Source organism: Symphalangus syndactylus, chromosome 4 (genome assembly GCF_028878055.3).
Source record: "Symphalangus syndactylus isolate Jambi chromosome 4, NHGRI_mSymSyn1-v2.1_pri, whole genome shotgun sequence".
Lineage (NCBI taxonomy): Eukaryota > Metazoa > Chordata > Mammalia > Primates > Hylobatidae > Symphalangus > Symphalangus syndactylus.
In genome coordinates this window covers 65,299,830-65,322,536 of record NC_072426.2, presented here as the reverse complement: position 1 = coordinate 65,322,536, position 22,707 = coordinate 65,299,830, and the positions used below count along the sequence as shown (strand labels likewise).

The 22,707-nt window shown below is 41.8% G+C and overlaps 1 protein-coding gene across 14 annotated transcripts in view; it reads right to left on the bottom strand.

Moving 5' to 3' along the window:
• KIAA1217 (KIAA1217 ortholog) overlaps positions 1-22,707 on the bottom strand; it is an 888,358-nt gene that overhangs the window by 311,943 nt on the left and 553,708 nt on the right. For all 14 annotated transcript variants that reach the window (XM_055274883.2, XM_063637259.1, XM_055274879.2 and 11 more), the window contains one exon: positions 22,197-22,480. In XM_055274883.2, coding sequence (XP_055130858.1) covers positions 22,197-22,310 — 114 coding nt within the window. In that variant the 5' untranslated portion in view covers positions 22,311-22,480. The remainder of the gene's footprint in view (positions 1-22,196; positions 22,481-22,707) is intronic.

Genomic DNA, 22,707 nt, shown 5'->3' with positions numbered 1-22,707 from the left:
AAACATATTTGTCTCTTACATACAATGGATGTAGAATATAATTATGGGCTGTGTTTCTGTCTGGGATAGAGGCAAGGGAGGAAGTGCCAACGTCTAGAATACAGAAGGAATAAAGGACAGTATATTCAACTCCTAGGCTCTTTCTGCACCCTGTAGCAACCACAGCCCCTTGGTCACTTGGGTTCTTACTCCGAAAATACATGTAACATAAAAATCTGACTCTACTTGTATGGCCAAGAAAAATTTCAGGCAGGTAAAATTTAAAATTTTAAGTCTGTGCAGTACTTGAGCTCCTATCAGTAGGTACCAGTAAAAAGTAAATTAGTATCACTTCTGTAGCCTGTCTAGAAAAAAGTGGCAAAAGCATAATTAATATAAAAATATAAATACCCTGGCTCCTTTGACATACTTAACATTTTGTATTTTAATTACTTTACAGAATCATTGCTGCTGCTGAGAGTTATTACAGTAACACATTCATTTTTTTTCTATGCCTCCTAAAATGAGAAAAAGTGCAGGCAGTATAGGATAGTTTATTGTGTCGTATTTCCCAGTAACTCTCTGAACCACAGTTTCTTCATCTGTAAAGTGGAAATAGACTGCTAGCCAAGGCCGGGTGCAGTGGCTCAAGCCTGTAATCCCAGCATTTCGGGAGGCCAAGGTGGGTGGATCATTTGAGCCCAGGAGTTTCAGACCAGCCTGGGCATCATGGTGAAACCCCATCTCCACCAAAAATACAAAAAATTAGCCTGGCATGGTGGCATGTGCCAGTAGTCAGGAGGCTGAGGTGGGAGGATTGCTTTAGCCAGGGAGGCGGAGGTTGCAGTGAGCCAAGATCGCGCCACTGCACTTCAGCCTAGGTGACAGAGTGAGACCCTGTCTTTAAAAAAAAAAAAAAAAAAAAAAAAAGACTGCTAGCCTTACTTAACTGCTAGTCATTACTTATAATGATAAGAGGAAGTAAAGAATATAAAAACACTTTCTAAACATCCAATGCCATTTCAGCAGTAAATAAAAACAATCGTTAACATTTGGAACATGAATGCTTAGAACTGTGCTATGTCTGTTTTGTTATTTAATCCTCACAACACAGCTAGCTACTGGCATCCCATTTTATGGACATGATGACTGAGGCCTAAGGACATGAATTTACTTTCCTCAAGTTATACAACCACTAAGTGGTGAAGCCAGAACTCAACGCCCAGGCCTTCCGATGTTGGAGGCACAGTTCTTTGTCACTCACTGTTTTGCAATAACTGTGGTAACAATTTAATATGAATGTGAGTTCTGGCATTAATCCACATTATCTAACTGCAAAATTTCAAGAGGTCTCGTTTTCACACGAGGCAGTTCTTAAAACATTTTGAAAGCCTGTCCACTTGTTCCTAAGTAGCTTTAGTTTCAAAAGTCCAAATTCCCATTTCACAGGTATCTTTCAATGATTCTGAACTCTGTGCTTTAACCTCACACACTGCCATGCGCTTTGTGGAAGAAACAATAGGCTTTCTTTGTGTTGTTTTTAAGCTCGGTGGAACTAACTACTCACAGGGCAACCGATGCCTCTGAACTAACCCCTTTCAGCTAACTCACAGATCCACGGCCACATCCAGTGATTGCTATCACATCCAAATGGCTGGCAAGACTGTTTACTTATCCTCACTGGCAGCCGAAGCAAACAAAAAAAACCCTCATACTCCCAAGTGACCAGTATTTTCTTTTAAACCATGCTTTAAAAACTACCTTTATCACCCACACCCCACCATCCTCCAAGAAGTCTTTATCTATCTTCTTAGAATTTAGAAGTCCTGCTTCCCTAAAAGCTCAAAAACTGGATGTCTCTATCAGGATTGTTTTTTTCTAGTCTGGGAAAAATGCCTTAGTGAGAAAAGCATACAGATACATACTTTAAAAAAAGTGCAACGTTCATAAACCTGATTCAAAGACTATTTCTGCAACATTCCATGGATTTTATTTTTGGCATTTTTACAATGTGAAAATACAAAACTACCCATAGTCTCAATTTCAGGTCTGTCTTAAGAGTAAAAGAACACACACACACACACACACACACACACACACACACACACACACACACATCTGGGAATAAATAAGAAATACATAGAGCATCTCAATTTTCAGATTGTCCATCTAACCCTTATTTGTGGCATTTTTATAGCAGTATTCACCGGGCACAATCAGCAGAATGCACAATGCGTCACTTGTTTTCAGCTCTATTCAAAAATCTCAGTTCATTCAATAAAAAAAAAAAGCCCTTAAAAACAGCCCTTTAGCACGAACATTGCTATGGGAAAGCTGGGCTTATTGATTCACTTCTTCCTGCCAAGAGAACAATGCCGAGAAACAGAGCGAAATGTTTCCAAATAATTTTTGGCAAAAACTTGGAAGAAAAAAACGCTGCGTATTTACCTGTACCCAGAGCTCCACAGGTGAGGCGGCAGTTAAAGCAGAAGATCTAATTCTTCTGGAAGTTTCTGTCTAGAATGGACTCCAGGGTCTTCCTTCGGAGCTGTCAGGTAAAACCCCCCTCCATGTCTGGGCTGTTTTCTTTTGCAGTTTTTCCCAGTGAAACTCTTGTCATTTGCATAAAACCTACTTGTAGCCTATAGGACTTTTTGAGTAGCTACTTGTTAAATCGGCTGTCTTGACATGCTCTTTCAAGCATGACATCATAAATCTCCATGGAAACCCTAACCCCACCTGCCGACATGCCAACATTACCTGTCAGGCAAACACTTAAACAATCGTCTGAAATTGTTCATTAATGAAACCTTTTTAGGGGCTTTGGATCTCTCTGCACAGTATAATTTGTGCTGTTGGCAGAAACTTAGCCGGGAACGATGGCTTCATTTTCAAAGCCTGAGCTGTTTTGCAGAAAACAATGATCAAAATTACAGGCGTTCGTTAATCTGCCCCTCCCTGTCTAACAATGCACTTAATTGGTGGAAGAAAAACCTACAGCGGCCATGCGTGTCTCTCTCTGCAGGATAAAGTTACCTTGAAAACTCAGGTCTTGAAAAACCTTCAATTGATACTTCTTTTCCACTCTGTTCTCCACCGGCCCCCTTCCTAGAACTTTTTACCAGCAAAACTTGCGAAACAGGTTCCCTGCCAGAGTGTGTGTGTGTGTGTGTGTGTGTGTGTGCGTGCGCGCGCATTTCCCCTCGGCTTCTATGGCTGCAGAGGTGGTAGGAAAAGGTGTGGAGAACTTTTTAACTCCTTCCTAACATATCCAGATATTTTGCATGTCTATCCTAGTTTATGTAAATTACCAGAATTACACTGAAATCTATTCTAGGCTTTGGGAAATGGTCCATAGGCTCTAAAATACTCAATATCTGAGTCCAGCCCTCTTTCTTCTCACCTCTAAATTCACTGCAGACACACCTCTTACTCCCCAGGTCTAAGACTGCTGACCACTAGGCACCAGAAAATTTGAATAAGACTGAGTTCAAACCCATAGGAGTTTATCATAATATTATCAAGTCGCTGTCATATGCCACAGTACAAAGTTCTTCAGTGGGACTCAGTAGGGAGCTGAATGAAGCTGAGAAGCACTGTAAGGCAGCCGCGAGCAAGATGTGACACTGCAGAGTTTTGGAAACAGCAGTAGCTGAACGAGCAGTCTGCTGTTAACTTGCTACAGATCCCATTGCGAACTGCAACATATTCAGTGCATCTGTCTTCAAAGGTCAGACAGCAAACATTAACCTCTACACCTTGCTGGGTGCACCCAGGTATTTACAGAGAGCAATCATAGGTTAAAAAAACTCAGAATGACTCTTTGCATAGCAGGGAATTGTAAACGCTTTGGATCCTCTCCTCCAGTGATTCTGCAAGCTTTGCATTGCCATAGTTCACGGTCAAGAGATGGGATGTTACCTTTGAAGGGAACCAAGAACTACCCTGGTTTAATACTGCAGCCAGAGTTGGAGCACTCCTCGGAGGCAAGACTATTGTCAGAGATGCAATTAATGCCTCTGTGAGATGAAAATACATCCAGATGAAGCCCACACTTGGGCTTTATACCCAGTGGGGCACAAACACAATGTGAAACAAACAAAAACCAGATATAACCAGATCTAGGCTTGATTCGGTCAAATCTGAAGATGTTGTGGAGGCACTATTCAATTACAGTTATTCTTCAAAGTTCCATTAGAGAGAAGAGCAAGTGCAAGTTGATTCAGCAGTCAGAGTGGTTATAAATTATGCCAGATCTTCCCTTTGGGTTATTTAGGAAATTACAGTATCTCAGCTTTTGCTTATTGAATTCGGGCTTGGAAAAGAGAGTGAGAAGAGTCAGAATGTAAAGGCAAATGGAGAGAGTCCAGAAATAATTCAGATGGGAAAGCAACTCCATTGACCATTTCCTCAGTGGACAGGCAGAGGTAAACCGAAGAGAAAAATTTGTAACCAGCAATGACATTATTATGATCAAGACAGAGAGATCTTGAACAACTTAGAGCTGGGAAAGTGTTTGGCAACAAGGATCCCAGCAACAAGGACAACACACGAAGGTTGGGCAGAAATGCCAAGAGTTGATTAGAGGTGGCCAGTCCAGTGATGATTTTTCCTACCATCCCTAAATGAGAAAAACATCTCACTAAGCCTTAATGACATTGTGATTTGCCTGATGGCAACCTTAGCATCATACTAATCAAATCAGAGCTCAATAAATGCATGTAGATGAGCTATTTTTTCTAAATTTAGCAGCATCATGGGTACCTATGATTGACTTAGAGAGCAAATAAGATTCTCTGTCTTGAATTTGCTTCAACAAACCTGTTTTATAGCAGAGGTAGAAAATGGGCCAGGAGCAGTGGCTCATGCCTGTAATCCCAGCACTTTGGGAGGCTGAGGTAGCAGGATCGTTTGAGCCCAGGAGTTTGAGACCAGCTTGGGCAACATAGCAATATCCTGTCTCTACAAACAATGCAAAAATTAGCCCGGCATGCTGGTGTGTGCCTCTAGTCCCAGCTACTTTGGGAGGCTGAGGTGAGAGGAACGCCTGAGCCCAGAAGGTTGAGACTGCAGTGAGCTATATGTTTGCACCACTGCATTCCAGCCTGGGCAACTGAGTAAGAACATGCCTCAAAAAAAAAAAAAAAAAAAAAAAAAAAAAGGAAAACTCCTCACTGAAAAAGCTCACAAAGATAAAAGAATACAAACAACTGGTGAAAGAGGTTAGACTTAACTATTTATGGCCTGAATTTTTGTTTCTTAAGAAACATGAGCCTAGTGCAGTGGCTCACGCCTATAATCCAAGCACTTTGGGAGGCTGAGTCGAGTGGATCACCTGAAGCCAGGAGTTTGAGACCAGCCTGACCAACATGGTGAAACCTACTAAATACAAAAAAATTAGCTGTGTGTGGTGGCACATGCCTTTATTCCCAACTACTTGGGAGGCTGAGGCAGGAGAATTGCTTGAATCTGGGAGGCGGAGATTCCAGTGAGCCGAGATTGCCCATTGCACTCCAGCCTGGGCAACAAGAGCAAAACCCCGTCGAAAAAAAAGAAAAAGAAAAAGAAAGGAAAAGAGAAAAGAAATATGAATGGGAAGTTGTCAGGTAGAAAAGGAATACTTCCTGTCAAGCGAAATATCCAATTTTTTATCATTCAAATAACCAACCCTTATCTCATTTAAGCCCCACAGCAATAGTATGATGTAAGAACAATCATTATTCCCATTTTGCAAATGGAGAAATTGAGCCTTAGAGAGGTTAGGTAATTTCAGTAAGTTTACCTGGCTATTAAGTGTTGGAGCTGAGATCTGAACTCAGGCTGACCCAAGATTTAAACCCAAAACACTTGTACTTAACTACCAGGCACTGATACTCCTAGTTTAATAAAGTTGCTCATAATTGGGATACTAAGATCCTAACTAAATGAAGCCATGCTGAAAGGATTTATTTAGTAGATGAGCCTGAAAGTGCATACTGGATTACAAAGGGTCAACGCAGACCTTCTGCAGATCCTCCGAGATACGGAGTTAACAGACGGTACTGGAGTCTGGGGTAGTTCAGACAGAAACATCAGCACAGCAGCAGCCTTGGAGAAGCAGTATGTATTTAGCTGCAGGTTGTATTTAGTCCTGGAAGGACTGCACAGAACAGAGTTAATGCATTACAACTCAGGGCTTAGCCCTCAAAACCCCAGGGCAAACAGATCTCTAGGATGTAGATAAGGCTAATGAAATAGCAACTCTTAAGAAATATCTGCAATCTGAAGTTCTGGTCTAAAGAAAAACTGTCAAACATGAAAAAGGTAGAAAACAACAGATATACATTTTGTAAGTCAAGACCACACTACAAATATCACCAAAAGATAAGAATGCTTGGATTCTTTAATGAAACATGGACCCCAACTGTGGTAATTCTCTAATGCTAAACCCTTGATCTTTGGCTCTGTGTTTGATTGTAGTTGTTACTTGTTTTTTAGAAATTATCCATTCACATTTTGTCAACTGTTGCTGTGGTGCAGAGGGGGATGGTTAATTTCATGTTTCAACTTGGCCAGGTTATGGTGCCCAGTTGTTAGGTCAAACACCAGTGTAGATATTGCTGTAAAGGTAATTTTTAGGCGTGATTAGCATTTAAATCAGTAGACTTTGAGTAAGGCAGATTGTCCACTATAATGTGAGTAGACCTCATTTAATCAGTTGAAGACCTTAAGAGCAAAGACTGAGGTTCCCCAAAGAAAAAGGAATTCTGCTATTGGTTCTGATATTTTGAAGAACTGTGACTAATACAGCTGATACCTCCAACATGTATCTGTCTAGTCTTGTTTTCTGGCATAGGGTCCGGTGCTATTTTATCTCCAATTGTCTAACAGTCATTTTCACTTGGAGCAACCACTGTCATTTCAGATACAGCTTGTCAAGACCTAAACTCAAGCCATTGTTTAGCATTTAAATAGCATGAACCACATTTAAGAGAGAAGAAGAATAGACATACAGTACTTGCTGTCAAATTAAGATGGAGGAATATAATTAAGTCCATCAGTTGTTACACTAAATGCTAGTGGATGGAATTTCCCACTAAAAACAGACTAACGAATTAGGCTGAAAAATCAAAGCCAAGTTATTTGTATGTAGTTCCTTTTTTTTTTTTTTTTTTTTGAGACAGTCTTGCTCTGTCACCCAGGCTGGAGTGCAGCGGCATGATCTCGGCTCACTGCAACCTCTGCCTCCTGGGTTCAAGCAATTCTCCTGCCTCAGGCTCTGAGTAGCTGGGACTATATGCATGCGCCACCACACCCAGCTAACTTGCATTTTTAGTAGAGACAGGGTTTCACCATATTGGCCAGGCTGGTCTCGAACTCCTGACCTCAGGTGATCAGCCTGCCTTGGCCTCCCAAAGTGTTGGGATTACAGGCGTGAGCCACTGCACCCGGCCAATGTGTATGTAGTTTCTAATAAACATGCTCATTACAGGTTGAGTAACCGTTATCCAAAATGCTTGCAGTCAGAGGTGTTTCAGGTTTCAGATATTTTTTTTTTGGATTTTAGAATATTTGCAGTACATAGCTACCAGTTGCGCATCCCTAATCCAAAAATCCAAAATCTGAAATGCTTCCATGAGCATGACCTTTGAGCATCGTGTTGGTGCTCCGAAAGTTTCAGATTTGGGAACATTTCATTTTGGATTTTCAGATTAGGGATACTCAACCTGTATTAATACAAAAACGTTGAAAATGAATGATAAGGCATACCTGACAGAGGCAAACAAATGTAAATCAAGAGTGATAATATTTTAAAAAAAGTTAACAGACACTAAACAGAATGAAGAGGTCATCTGGTAATGTTAAAGACATAACTTATAGAGAAGGTGTGATCGTAACTAAAAACCTGTGAAACAGAAATTCTTAGGAATGCAGGGAGAAAAAGATAAAAATACAATGATATGGGAGACTTTGTTATACTTTGCTCAGAAGTGAACAACCTTAAAAAATAAAGACTGAGAAGAAATGAATAATACAATCAACAAACCCAATATGTATGTGTGTGTATGTATGTGCATGGAATACAGAATGGATAATTGTCCATGAATATCTATGCAATACTGATTGTGTATTTTATTCTAAGAAAAACTTTGTAAACTAATCTTTAAGCGAAATTTAAAAGAATTTTAGAGATTGCATTCTCTGATCACATCTAACAAAATTATAAATGAGTAATGATAGCCTCAAGTACTTGCAAATTAAATACTAAATTAAATATTCCTGATCATCCCTTACTCAAATCATACCCAAAGGTTTGTACTGTTTCCACTAAAGAGATATCTCTTTGGCAGTGCATGCTGTGGTTTGGATGTTTGTCCTCTCCAAATCTCATGTTGAAATTTGATCCCCAAAGTTGAAGGGGCCTAATGGGAGGTGTTTGAGTCATGGAGGCTGGTAGATCCCTCATGAATGGGATGAATGTTCTCCCTTAGGGGTGAGTGAGTTCTCACTTCATTAGTTCCCATTAGAACTGGTTGTTAAAAAGAGCCTGGCACATTTTCAACACTCTTGCATCCTCTCAGACAATGTGATCTCTGCAAACAGAGGCTCCCCTTTTGGTCATGAGTGGAAGCATCACAAATGGACTAAGAGAGGGCAGATGTTGGGTTTTGCACTTTTTATTTTTATTTATTTATTTTATTGAGACAGGGTCTTGCTCTGTCACCCAGGCTGGAGTATGGTGGAATGACCATGACTCAATACAGCCTTGACTTCCCAGGCTCAAATGATCCTCCCATCTCAGCCTCCTAAGTATCTGGGACTGTAGGTGTACACCACTATGCCTGGCTAATTTTTCTTGATTATTATTATTAATTTTTTTTTTGTAGAGATAAGGTTTTATCATGTTGCTCCTGAGCTCTGGCAATCCACCTGCCTCAGCCTCCCAAAGTGCTGGGATTAATGAGCTACTGTGCCCGGCCTTGTACTTTTTATAAAATGTTCAATGCCAACCTCAAAATGTAGATCCCTAATAAATAAATAAGCATTTGAATGAATTAATCCAAGGACATAACTGCAGGAAGAATGAATAAATGGCAAAGGCTCAAGTTTGATAAGAAAAGACAGGAAGGACGATTTGGACATTTGCAGTATGAGTTCTGCATCTATGCACTGGACTGAATCACACTGGTCTTTTTTAGATCCCTCAACACTGAAAATTTCCATCTAATTGTGTGGCAATTTCCTCTAGCTGATTACCACTTTCCAGGTGTCCCCTGACACTGCCTAGCTAGACTTCAGTTCTTGCCTTTCCATACTTCCCCACCTACCCCCGGGCACTCCTTAGCAGGTTTTCTAGTAGAATCTTATTTTGATTTCTTGCAGAGTTTTCCTTAATATAGCACTGTTCTCAAAATATGTTCTCTTGCTCTTCCATATCACTAATTAAAATGAAAGCTAATGCTGAGGTTGGTGGCACCCAATTAAACATGGATCAAAAGCGATGTGTTATGAATGATCCCCATTTAGGATTCCTTTGCTCTTTTTCTGCATTCTGGGTGATTAACGTCAACTGTAAGTCAATTTTGCAAGTAAAACTACAACCCCTGAATTTAGTCTTTTCAATTGTTCAGTCTCTGCTGCAAGATGTCCTACTATGTAATGGTCCAAATCTTCTGAGATGTACTTCGATGACCTTTGAGTCACAACTCAAAGTGTCAGTCCTCGGCTGGGTGCAGTGGCTCACGCCTGTAATCCCAACACTTTGGGAGACCAGGGCAGGTGAATTCGCTTGAGGTCAGGAGTTTAAGACCATCCTGGCCAACATGGTGAAACCCCATCTCTACTCAAAATACAAAAATTACCCAGGCGTGGTGGCATGTGCCTGTAGTCCCAGCTACATGGGAGGCTGAGGCAGGAGGCTGAACCCTGGAGGCAGAGGTTGCAGTGAGCTGAGATCATGCCACTGCACTCCAGCCTGGGTGAGAAAGCCGGACTCCATCTCAAAAAACAAAAAACAAAACAAAAAAAACCCCAAAAGTGAAAAATAAATCAGTCCTTCAGGTATCACATCCAAGCTAGCTTCTTCATCTCACCCCTTGAGGAACATCATCTCTCTTAGATCTTAGGCTCTTCTTTCTGTTCATTTTTTTTTTTTTTTACTTTTGTTTTTCATCATACCCAAACGTAAATGACTATTGTTTCTGATCATTGACCACATCCTGATTTTCCTTAGACATATCTAAGATTATCTGGAATTTCTCTGAGGACAAGAGATGTTTTCCTACTGATTCGATCCTATCCTATTCTTTGCTCACGGGCCTCTAGTATTCCATTAAATATACACTCACACATACAATATTATAAATTCTCCAGCTATGACTTGTGATTCTGTTATGACACCATACTCCTTTCATGTGCAGTGGTTGCTCTGAAAATGTTTTTTTCTCAGTTTTCACTTTCTGCATACTCATCACTATGTATGCAACTGCTTCTTTATTATTTACTTATTTATTTTTGAGACAGAGTCGCACTCCGTTACCCAGGCTGGAATGCAGCGGTACGATCACTGCTCAGCTCACAGTAGCCTTGACCTCCGGGCTTTGATGATTCCCCCAACTCAGCCTCCCAAGTAGCTGGGACTACAGGCACGCACACTACTCCTTCTTCAGTGCCAAACTTCTTTTCTTCTTCAAATTATTAAAGGCAAATCCAACCAGGACGCTGGCACTTCATCCATTGCAGGATGAGCGTTAAATCTCATCCACACTTACAGACACGAGGCAGACTGGTCCCCAGTGCAGTCTTTCTTTTTCTTAGCATTTCAGAATATCTTTCTGTTTCATCCCCCATCAGAGAGGTGGTCTGATCTAGAAGTTAAGAGCAAGGCTCCCACAGGAAGATAATTAGATTTAAATACTGGTGCTGCCACTTACTTGCTGTGTCTCCACAGACAAGCCTGAACTGCTTTGTGCCTCAGTTTCCCATTCTGTTAACTATGGTTAGTAGTAGTGTCTACCCCACACCTGTAATCCCAGCACTTTGGGAGGCCAAGGTGGGTGGATCACTTGAGGCCAGGAGTTCAAGATCAGCCTGGGCAACATGGTGAAACCTTGTTTCTACTAAAAATGCAAAAGTTAGCCAAAAATGCAAAAGTTAGCCAGGAGTGGTTGCAGGCACCTGTAATCCCAGGTACTTGGGAGGTTGAGGCAGGAGAATTGCTTGAACCCAGGAGGCAGAGATTGCAGTGAGCCAAGATCGCACCTGCAAATATGCACCCCAGCCTGGATGAAAGAGCAAGACTCCAGACTCCGTCTCAAAAAAACAAAAAACAAAACAAATAGTAGTGTCTACTCAACAGAATTGTAGACAGGATGGACTATACTACAGGTTCGGCATCCCTAATCTGAAAATTCAAAATCCGAAAAGCTCCAAAATCCGAGATTTTTGAGTACCAACATGACACTCAAAGGCCATGTTGGAGAATTTTGGATTTCAGATTTTCAAATTAGGATGCTCAACCAGTAAGTATATAATGCAGATATTTCAAAATCAAAAAAAAAAATTGAAATCTGAAATATTTCTGGTCCCAAGCATTTCAGATAAAGGATACTCAACCTGTAATACATGTAAAGAGAAACAGCATGGCAATTTTAGCTGATGGCAATAATATGTTCTCCTTACAGTCTTTTCCACCATTATAAATATTTGTTGAGAAAACAGTGTTAAAAAAATACTGAGCATGGTTACTGGCTTTCTCTGTGTTCTTCATAGTTTGTATAAGGATATTTCTTCCCTCTTCCTATTGTGGCTTATTAATTTTTTATTTATTTATGTTTTATTTCTATAGCTTTTTGAGGACTAGGTAGTATTTGGTTAAATGAGTAAGTTCTTCAGTGGTGATTTGTGAGATTTTGGTGCTATTATTATTTGCTTTGCATAGAGTATACTAGATTTCTTAACTGCTAAAAAAATTATGTCCTTTTCCCCCAAAAGTTTAGGTAAGAAACTGCTTTGAGGCTGGGTGCAGTGGCTCATGACTGTAATCCCAGCACTTTGGGAGGCCGAGGTGGGTGGATCACGAGGTCAGGAGTTTGAGACCAGCCTGACCAATATAGTGAAACCTCATCTCTACTAAAAATACAAAATATTAGCCAGACATGGTGGTGGGTGCCTGTAATCCCAGCTACTCGGGAGGCTGAGGCAGGAGAATCACTTGAACCCGGCAGGCAGAGGTTGCAGTGAGCCAAGATTGTGCCATTGCACTCCAGCCTGGGTGACAGTGCGAGACTCTATCTCAAAAGAATAAATAAATAAAATAAAAATTAAAAAAAAGAAACTGCTCTGTAAACTCATATTCAGTCATTAGTTCACACAACTAAGTAGCTGCTTCTACTAAACTTGGCTATTCTCCCATCATTTCGCCTTTGGATTAGAATAAATTAATAGCTCTGAAGAGGAAATTCTTAGCTTAGTCTAGTTCCATTTCTAAACTTTTTACTTATTTATTTGTTTAAAAACACGCCTAATTTTTCAAAACCTACACTTTCTACAACATTAGCCTTTTATCCAGACCTTCACCGTGGCCGAAGGCTGCGACTTACTGAACAGTGTATAGTATACATGTGTCTTTAGTTCTGATTAGCCTCACTTTTCAGCCTTCACCGGCAGGTACCTTCATAAATATAGATGCATATATGTAAATTTTGAATAGACAGATATAGATCAGACCCGAGACAAATATGACAGATGCATATCTAATGAATTTGGAGTTTTTCACACATAACAGAGGGTAATATGTTTATTCCCCGAGGTATAAACTGACTCCCTGAGATCCACAGCATACAGCATAATCCATGCTGGAGTTCTGCAATTTGATTTGACACAATTAAATTCATCAAAAATAAGTCACAAAGACATAGATGCCATTACTTACAGATAGAAATATCTGTTAATGTGTTTATATTCTGTATAAATGCCAATGACATCATTGTACAGATAAAGTGCTAGGTATAACAAAATTGATAAAATAATCAATTACACTGGGAGAGCTGATGAAAGAAACTAGAGCAGGAAGATTTTAGTCTTAAGCTAGATTCCACAGCCAAAACCTGAATACAACAAATATCCCAGTGGGTACTAGAACCAAGAAGCTACTATGAAGCGAAGTGACATATGCCACTTCCAGGCCAATATATTTAAGAGCGGGTATACAACCCATCAGCTCTGTCTCTCTCTGTCACGGTGACCTGGCATCCATGTGTTGAGACGGCATGATCGCAAGAGGGAAGTAGCCAGAATTCCTAAGTCATTGTGAGAATAAGATTTGCATGTGTAAGGAATAAAATGTTTCTGTGTCATACCAGAAAATACCACAAATATTAATAAATCACAGGGTTAATTTGTTAAGTAGCATAATCTATTAGGCTGGTGCAAAAGTAATGGCAAAAACTGCAATTACTTTTGCACCAACCTATTAGACAATCCTGATTAATACATCAGCTTTAAGACATACTTCTTTTTGCAGCTTTCTTATGATAACTTATATTTGATTTGTTGATGTTGTTGTTGTTTTAAGGAGGGGTCTCGTTCTGCTGCCCAGGTTGAAGTGCAGTGGTGCAATCACAGCTCACTGCAGCCTGGACCTCCCGGGCTCAATTGATCCTCCCACCTTGGCCCTCCAACTGGCACGAGTCATCATGCCTATCTAATTTTTGTATTTTTTGTAGAGTAGGGGCTTTCCCATGTTGCCCAGGCTGGTCTCAAATTCCTGTACTCAAGTGATCCACCTCAGCCTCCCTAGGTGTTGAGATTATATGTGTGAGCCAGCTCTCCTGGTTTCCTGAGCAGTTTCCACACAAACACATTAAAAGGAGGGGATGGTTGAGGAGGGGACCCTAAGGAGGGCTGAGGGGCACTCAGACAGCAGCAAAGCCCTGGTCTGATGGGAGAAACCAGAAGAATGACCTCTTGGCCTCACTGACCCAGTTTCAAATGCTCATATTGGCCGGGCACGGTGGCTCACGCCTGTAATCCCAGCACTTTGGGAGGCCAAGGCGGGTGGAGCACGAGGCCAGGAGATTGAGACCATCCTGACTAACACTGTGAAACTCCATCTCTACTAAAAATACAAACAATTAGCCGGTCGTGGTGGCAGGCGCCTATAGTCCCAGCTACTCGGGAGGCTGAGGCTGCAGAATGGCCTGAACCCGGGAGGTGGAGCTTGCAGTGAGACGAGATTGCGCCACTGCACTCCAGCCTGGGCGACAGAGCGAGACTCTGTCTCAAAAAACAGAAAGAAAAAAAATGCTCATATTGGTGTTCATTTTCTTATCTCCTTATTTTTGCCCCCTGTAATGTTCATGTTAAAGAATAATCCCGGCCAGGTGTGGTGGCTCACGCCTGTAATCCCAACACTTTGGGAGGCCAAAGCAGGTGGACCATCTGAGGTCAGGAGTTCGAGACCAGCCTGGCCAACATAGTGAAACCCTGTCTCTATTAAAAATACAAAAAAATTAGCTGGGTGTGGTGGTGGACCCCTGTAATCCCAGCTACTTGGGAGGCTGAGGCAGGAGAATCACTTGAACCCAGGAGGCAGAGGTTGCAGTGAGAAAAGATCACGCCATTGCACTCCAGCCTGGGTGACAGAGTGAGACTCTGTCTCAAAATAATAATAATAATAATCCCTTTATATCTCTCTTACTCTTTGTTGGACATGTCAGATTTTTAGGTTAAAATGTATTATTAGTTTCTTTTATGATCTGACCACATCAGATAAAAGAATCCACATAGACTAACTGAAACCACAAAGTAGATTCTGTATACCAAGTAAGTTAGGGAGAAATTCTGTGAGTAACTGGCAGTAAAGTTTGAAAAATTAATTTCAGAATGGTTTCTGAGATTAGGAGTGGAAAGTTGGTTTCTGCAGGTGAGAAGCCATCAGACATCTATTCATTAGTGAAGACATAAAAAATAGCATTTCCAAACTGTGCAGTTACACAGGGACCACAACTGTGAGGGATTGCTGGACTACAGATCTTTCTGAACTCAGAGTTTTTAAAAGAAGCAACTTTCTATTTATATAAAATACAGATAGGAATCTATTTTCTATGGTTATAGGTTATTTAATATGCTCTGCAACAGAATAAGATTTGTCTTTATTTATTTATTTATTTATTTATTTATTTATTTATTTATTGAGATGGAGTCTCGCTCTGTCACCCAGGCTGGAGTGCAGTGGTGCGATCTTGGCTCACTGCAACCTCTGCCTCCCGGGTTCAAGCAATTCTCCCGCCTCAGCCTCCAGAGTAGCTGGGACTACAGGCATGCGCCACCATGCCCAGCTAATTTTTTGTATTTTTTTTTTTTTAGTAGAGATGGGGTTTCACCATGTTAGCCAGGATGGTCTCGATCTCCTGATCTCGTGATCTGCCCGCCTCAGCCTCCCAAAGTGTTGGGATTGCAGGCGTGAGCCACTGTGCCCGGCCAGATTTGCCTTTTTAAAGAAACGGCAATGGAAATCATGTCTTTGGCTCTATTGCTTGACCCAACGTGATGTATACGAGGTCAACAAACTTCGGAAAAATGAGAGGTGGAAGAAAACCTTGAAAAAAACCAAGGTCCATAGGCCCATAATGAATGAAAAGACCATAAACTGGAAATTCTTTTTTTTTTTCTTTTTTTTCCCAGAGACCCTCTCTGAGGACAGGAAATTCTGGCCCTGGTTCAAATGTTGGCTTCTTAACTTAGGGGAAAATTACTTAGCCATTCCTAACTTCTTAGTTAAGAAATCTCTTCTTTCTGACTGCTCAAACTGCAATCAATCATTCAATTCTGTGGCTCTGTACCCCTCTCTATCTGTACCATCTATCACATTCTAACTGTATTAGAAATAGTGGCTCATTCCTTCATGCAACAGAAATTTTGGATATAGCCTAATCTAGGTTGTGTATTCCTTTGAATGCTGAGTTTACAGAGGCGAAAGAAGAAATGGGTGGTAAGACAAGGTTTCTACCTCCAGAAGATTATTCTAGGTGAGAAAAAGAAATGTAAAAAAAAAATATGTAATGCAACCTGATTAGATGCTACAATGTAAGTACTGCAGTACTGCAATGTTATGACCATCTCAGAAAGCATGACATCTGGGCTGGATCTGGAAAGACTATTCTTTATATGTGAATGCCTATTTCTTTTACTGAATTGAAGACAGGGTTAAGTCTAATGGTTTGCATTCTTCTCAAATACCTTTACCATGGTAGGTGCCAAATAAATATATATGCGATAAATAAATAAAAGAAATATGAATACTAAGCACTGAATGAAAGAAAAATACCAGTTTCAGGAATGTAATAAAGTTATTCTTTAACAATGGAAAAAATTAACCTCTTCAGGCACTCAGATATTTGTTGACAAAAATGTCAAGTGAGGCCAGGTGCAGTGGCTCATGATCCCAGCACTTTAGGAGGTAGAAGCGAGAGGATTACTTGAGGCCAGGCTTTGAAGACCAGCCTGGGCAACACAGCAAGACCCTGTCCCTACAAATAATTTTAAAAACTGGCCAGGAGTGGTGACGTGTGCCTGTAGTTGCTACTCAGGAGGCTGAGGTGAGAGGATCACTTGAGCCCAGGAGTTCAAGACTGCAGTGAGCTGTGATCACGCCACTGCACTCTAAACAAGAGTGAGATCCTGCCTTGAAAAAATAAAAAAGTCAAATGATTGGGCCAGGCATGGTGGCTCACGCCCGTAATCCCAGCACTTTGGGAGGCCAAGGAGGGCAGATCACGAGGTCAGGAGATCAAGACCATCCTGGCTAACACGGTGAATCCCGTCTCTACTAAAAATACAAAATATTAGCCGGGCGTGGTGGCGGGTGCCTGTAGTCCCAGCTACTCGGGAGGCTGAGGCAGGAGAATGGCGTGAACCTGGGAGGCGGAGCTTGCAGTAAGCTGAGACTACGCCACTGCACTCCAGCCTGGGTGACAGAGTGAGACTCCATCTCAAAAAAAAAAAAAAAGTCAAATGATTTTAAATACTAATTTTAAAATAAGAGCCTCTGAGACTCTTCTTTGGGACACTAAAAACCAGAATATTATCACGCTAAAAGCTGCCAGTGAAACAGTAAAAGATTCCATCATTGTATTTCTCAGTGCTCCATGATGTAGATACTATTGTCCTTTGACAAAGGAGGAAACTGAAACAGAGAAAGATTAAGCCATTAAGGTTGGGTGCAGTGGCTCACAGCTGTAATCCCAACACTTTGGGAGGCTGAGGCGGGCAGATCACTTGAGTTCCAGACCAGCCCCATCTCTAATAAAAATACAAAAATTAGCTGGGTATGGTGGTGCACACCTGTAATCCCAGCTACTCGGGAGGCTTGAGGCACAAGAATGGCTTGAACCCACGAGGTGGAGGTTGCAGTGAGCCAAGATCGCACCACTGCACTCCAGCCTCGGTGACAGACAGAGTGAGACTCTGTCTCAAAAAAAAAGAAAGAAAAAAGAACGAAAGATTAAGCTATTAGCCCAAATCATAGAATTAGCATATTGTGAAGGCTGGATCCTGATCAGTCCCGCCTGCCTCCAGAACCAAGCCCTTAGCTGCCAGGCAATGGGGCTGTACAGCCTGACTGCCCTGCACAACTAAGGTTATGCTGATAAGAGTCCTTAACTTTCACAGCTACTATTATGCAGATCAGCATTATGTTGCAATAAAGGCCACCCGCATTTTTTGAAGACTGTAGAAGGGAGTTAAAGTGACCTCTTAGCCTTTCAATAATTTTAGACTAAAGAAAACTCTTGACCAACATGTTTTTTAAAGACAAACAGAAGTTTTGCAACCGTGAATCTTCCAGTGTTTGAAGTCAGATTTTGAAACATAAGGCATGCTCTCATTCTTCTTATGTTTAATAGCAGGAAATTAGAACCTAGATTTTCAGTCGGGTATGATGAAGCACTCCTGTACTCCCAGTTATCTGGGGGTGGACGAGGCGGGTGGTGGGTGCTGGGGCAGGAGGATTGCTTGAGCCTGGGAGGTTGAGGCTGCAGTGAGCCATGATTATGCCACTGCACTCTAGCCTGGGCAACAGAGCAAGACCCTGTCTTCCAAAAAAAAAAAAAAAAAAAAAAAGAACCTAGATTTTAAGAGATTTCATGTTAGACGGCAGATACATCATTTTCAACATCTTATTCTCTATCTTGCTGATTGGCTCTCTTCTTATCAAGGATACTTCTCTGAGAGGAAGCCAGAAAAACAGCCGCCAGAAGAGCATCTGGTATTAAGAGCCTCAGTATCTTGAGGAGAGCATCAGATGTGTGTTATCTGACTTCCTTCTCACAGCTGGCTGTGTAATCTTCCTGCAAAGGAAGCCTGGGATAGTCCATACTGAGAAGGTCCAGGAGGAACAAATGGCATTGCAGAGAGGAAGACAGGAAAGAGGAAATGAGTGGTAGGAGAAAAAGAGTGGAAAAGACAGAAGATGAGATCAGGTCTGCAGCAATTTCATAGGCCATGTCTACACTGATCTCTGGTGTTTACAATGCTAGTTGGGGTTTGCTTGCAGAAGTGCAGTGACAGTGTTAGGTGCGTTTGAACCAGTGCAACTCCATCTTAAATAGGAGCTGGGTAAAATGAGGCTGAGACCTACTGGGCTGCATTCCCAGACGGTTAAGACATTCCAAGTCACAGGGTGAGATAGGAGGTCATCACAAGATACAGATCATAAAGACCCTGCTGATAAAACAGGTCACAGTAAAGACGCCAGCCAAAACCTACCAAACCAACATGGCCACAGGAGTGACCTCTGGTGGTCCTCACTGCTACACTCCCACCAGCGCCATGACAGTTTACAAATGCCATGGCAACGTCAGGAAATTATCCTATATGGTCTAAAAAGGGGAGGCATGAATAATCCACCCCTTGTTTAGCATATCATCAAGAAATAACCATAAAAATGGGCAACCAGCAGCCCTCGGGGCTGCTCTGTGGAGTAGCCATTCTTTTATTTCTTTACTTTGCTAATAAACTTCCTTTTTTCCGCACGGTGGCTCACACCTGTAATCCCAGCACTCTAGGAGGCCGAGGCAGGTGGATCACCTGAGGTCAGGAGTTCGAGACCAGTGTGGCCAACATGGTAAAACCCTGTCTCTATTAAAACTACAAAAATTAGCTGGGTGTGGTGGTGCATACTTGTAATCCCAACTACTGAGGGGCTGAGGCAAGAGAATTACTTGAACCTGAGAGGCAGAGGTTGAAGTGAGTGGAGGTTGCAGTGAGCCGAGATCATGCCACTGTACTCTAGCCTGGGCAACAGAGCGAGACTCTGTCTCAAAAAACAAAAACAAACAAACATAATTCTTGCTTTCACTTTATGGACTCACCCTGAGTTCCTTCTTGTGTGAGATCCAAGAACCCTCTCTTGGGGTCTGGATCAGGATCCCTTTCCTGTTAACAAGAGAATAAAAATGTATACATAGATTCATGCATTAAAATCTCTCTCCTTTTGGAGGGTCAGCTTGGAGTACAAAAGAGGCAGAAAGACAGAATGTGACTTGTTCATCCCACATTATCCAGAGAAGAGACAGCTGGCCAGCCATGGCAGAACTAACAATGTATGCAATAGCAGATCAGAGCTTGAGAACACCAAAATATATTCATTACTCCTTTCAACCTTAATTACAATTAGGCTCCCCTTGTAATTGTTTTAACCAAAGCCACCATTATTATAGCAATAGCAATAATTATAACACTACAAATAAGAAGAGTAACAATAATCATTATTTTTGACATGGAAAAATATACCATTTTTGACAGGCCAATTTCTATATTTCTCAGCAAAACTGATACTTTTGTTTTAGATACGGGGTCTCATTTTTGGGCTTCAGTGATCTTCCTACCTCAGTCTCCTGAGAAGCTGGGACTACAGGTGTGTGCCCCCACAGCCAGTTAATTTTTTTTTTTTTTTTTTTTTTTTTTTGAGACGGAGTCTTGCTCTTTCGCCCAGGCTGGAGTGCAGTGGCACGATCTTGGCTCACTGCAGGCTCCACTTCCTGGGTTCACGCCAATCTCCTGCCTCAGCCTCCCGAGTAGCTGGGACTACAGGCGCCCACCACCGCGCCCGGCTAATTTTTTGTATTTTTAGTAGAGATGGGGTTTCACCGTGTTAGCCAGGATGGTCTCAATCTCCTGAACTCGTGATCCGCCCGCCTCGGCCTCCCAAAGTGCTGGGATTATAGGCGTGTGCCACTGCACCCACCCAATTTTTTAAAAATTTTTTGTTGAGATGGGGTCTTGCTCTATGTTACCCAGGCTGGTCTCAAGCTGCTGGCCCAAGTGATCCTCTCGCCTTGGCCTCCCAAAGTGCTGGGATTACAGGCATGAGCCACCGTGCCCAGTCCCTTTTTAAAATTATCAGAAAATTAATCATTAGCCCATCTTTACAGCAACGAGGATTCTTGTTCTTTTCTCCTCTTCTGGGTTTACTGACTGTTGGAAGTGTGAACAAAAAGCAAACATGAAGTCCATAAAGCACGTTTCATATTTTTAGCACTCAGATAATAATTCTCTAGAAGAGAAGGTTGAATTTAAGGAAGAATATGAGATTGAGAATAAAGTATAGATTTCAATTATTCGGGCTGATGCCAATCTCCATGTCCATGGATAATCAAAGGCTGAGTGAATTAGACATAATTTTTGCACCTAACTGGGAAGACAGCAGACTTAAAACACTGAGCTTTTCTCCCTTGTGTGGAAATCAGTATCATCCTGCCTTCCTTCCCACCCCCACCCATCACATATATGGTTAAGTGCCTTCTGCTTCCTTCCCTACATTCTCCATACTCAAAGGTCAATCTGATAACACACCAGTGACGTCGGTAGAGGAGGCCTCATATCTCCTGTGACCCCAAACCTGCCCTATCTGCTAAAAGTAATTGCACACAGCCAAGAAACAAAAACATCCCTAGCCACAGTTGGGTAATGTCTATGTGGCTGTCCAAATAACCAGAGGAAACAGGTAGGTGAAGACAGAAAGCTAGCACAAATCAAGGCATGCAGAAGGAGCACATCCGTGATTCAAAAGACAAAAAATGCCAGGCACAGTAGTTCACTCCTGTAATTCTAGTACTTTGGGAGGCAGAGGCAGGAGGATCACTTGAGGCCAGGAGTTCAAGACCAGCCTGGTCAATACAGCGAGACTCTGTCACTACTACCAAAAATAAAAAATTAGTCAGGCATGGTGCTGCATGTCTGTAGTCCTAGCTAGTCAGGAGGCTGAGGTGAGAGGATCTTGAGTGCAGAATTTCTAGGCTGCAGTGAGCTATGATCGCACTACTGCATTCCAGCCTGGGCAATACAGCAAGAACCCATCTCAAAAATAAAAAATAAAAAATAAAAAATAAAAAATAAAGGCTGTGCACGGTGGCTCACGCCTGTAATCCCAGCACTTTGGGAGGCTGAGGCGGGTGGATCACGAGGTCAGGAAATCGAGACCATCCTGGCTAACACGGTGAAACCCCATCTCCACTAAAAATACAAAAAATTAGCCTGGCGTGGTGGCCGGCGCCTGTAGTCCCAGCTACTCAAGAGGCTGAGGCAGGAGAATGGTGTGAACCCGGGAGGCGGAGCTTGCAGTAGCCGAGATCGCACCACTGCACTCCAGCCTGGGCTACAGAGCAAGACTCCATCTAAAAAAAAAAAAAAAGAAGAAGAGCAGAAACAAAACCCTAATGTCAGCTTTTTAAGGAAAAGGAGTTACCACAAGTCTATATCTGTAAGATCTATTTTACCCTGAAAATAAATTTATGTATTTGTGTATTCATTCATTCATTTTCTACTTCATTCATTCACAGTGCTAAGCACTCCATGCTTTCAGGGTAGGTACACAGTAGTTGGTGCCGTGCTTTCCTCAGTAAATAATACCCCTTCATTCCCTGCACTTTAGATGTGTTTAGACGTGTTTGTGGTTGAACATGGGAACACTTGGGGAATTGCATACTCTCTAGGCCCTTCCTCTCTGGCCTGGCCTCCTGTTCTCTTGCTGTATTGGCAAAGAAGACTGAACTTGCAGGCAGAAGTTTTCTACACCCGGCTTCCTCCTCCCAAGCCCCCAGAGAGATCCAGAACAACTAAATAGTATGCACAGTCCACTAAGCTATTCTTTACCTTTTACAAAAAAGTTAAGTTTGCTTTCCTCGATGTTCATTAAAGAGCGAGCTACACAAGGAGAAATGAGAGCATATTCGTACCTGGTCTCTCAGCCTCTCTTGGTGACCCATGATTGCAGAGGCGTGGTGGGGATACTTCTGCTTCAGATGTTCTAGGAATGCTTCTCTCTTCCGATCCATCTCAGATGTTTGCATTCCCAGTATTTCCTTGGAACTTCGGGGCCCCCCTAGGGTGTGTCTCCTTGGGATATTGCGGGAAGACTTGGAAAGTGAACCACGACTGTTTCCATTAGAAAGGCGTTCCTTGGTTCTGCGGCATTCTGCATCTTCTGGTGATGTTACATGCAGATTGCCTTTGCCTTGTTCTGAAAGACAAAAGAATTCAGTTCACAATTAATGATTTCACACTAGAAGTCTCATTTGCAGAACACCAAGAGGGTTTGCGGCAGTTGTTAATGTATGAATGTTAACTTTGCAAATATTTTTTCTTTTTCTTTCTTTTTCTGCTTTGCAGCAGTCGGGAGAAAATCCACAATCAAAGAAATATGAAAAATCATACTTTAGAAATAAAGATGTTCATTGGGCATGGCGG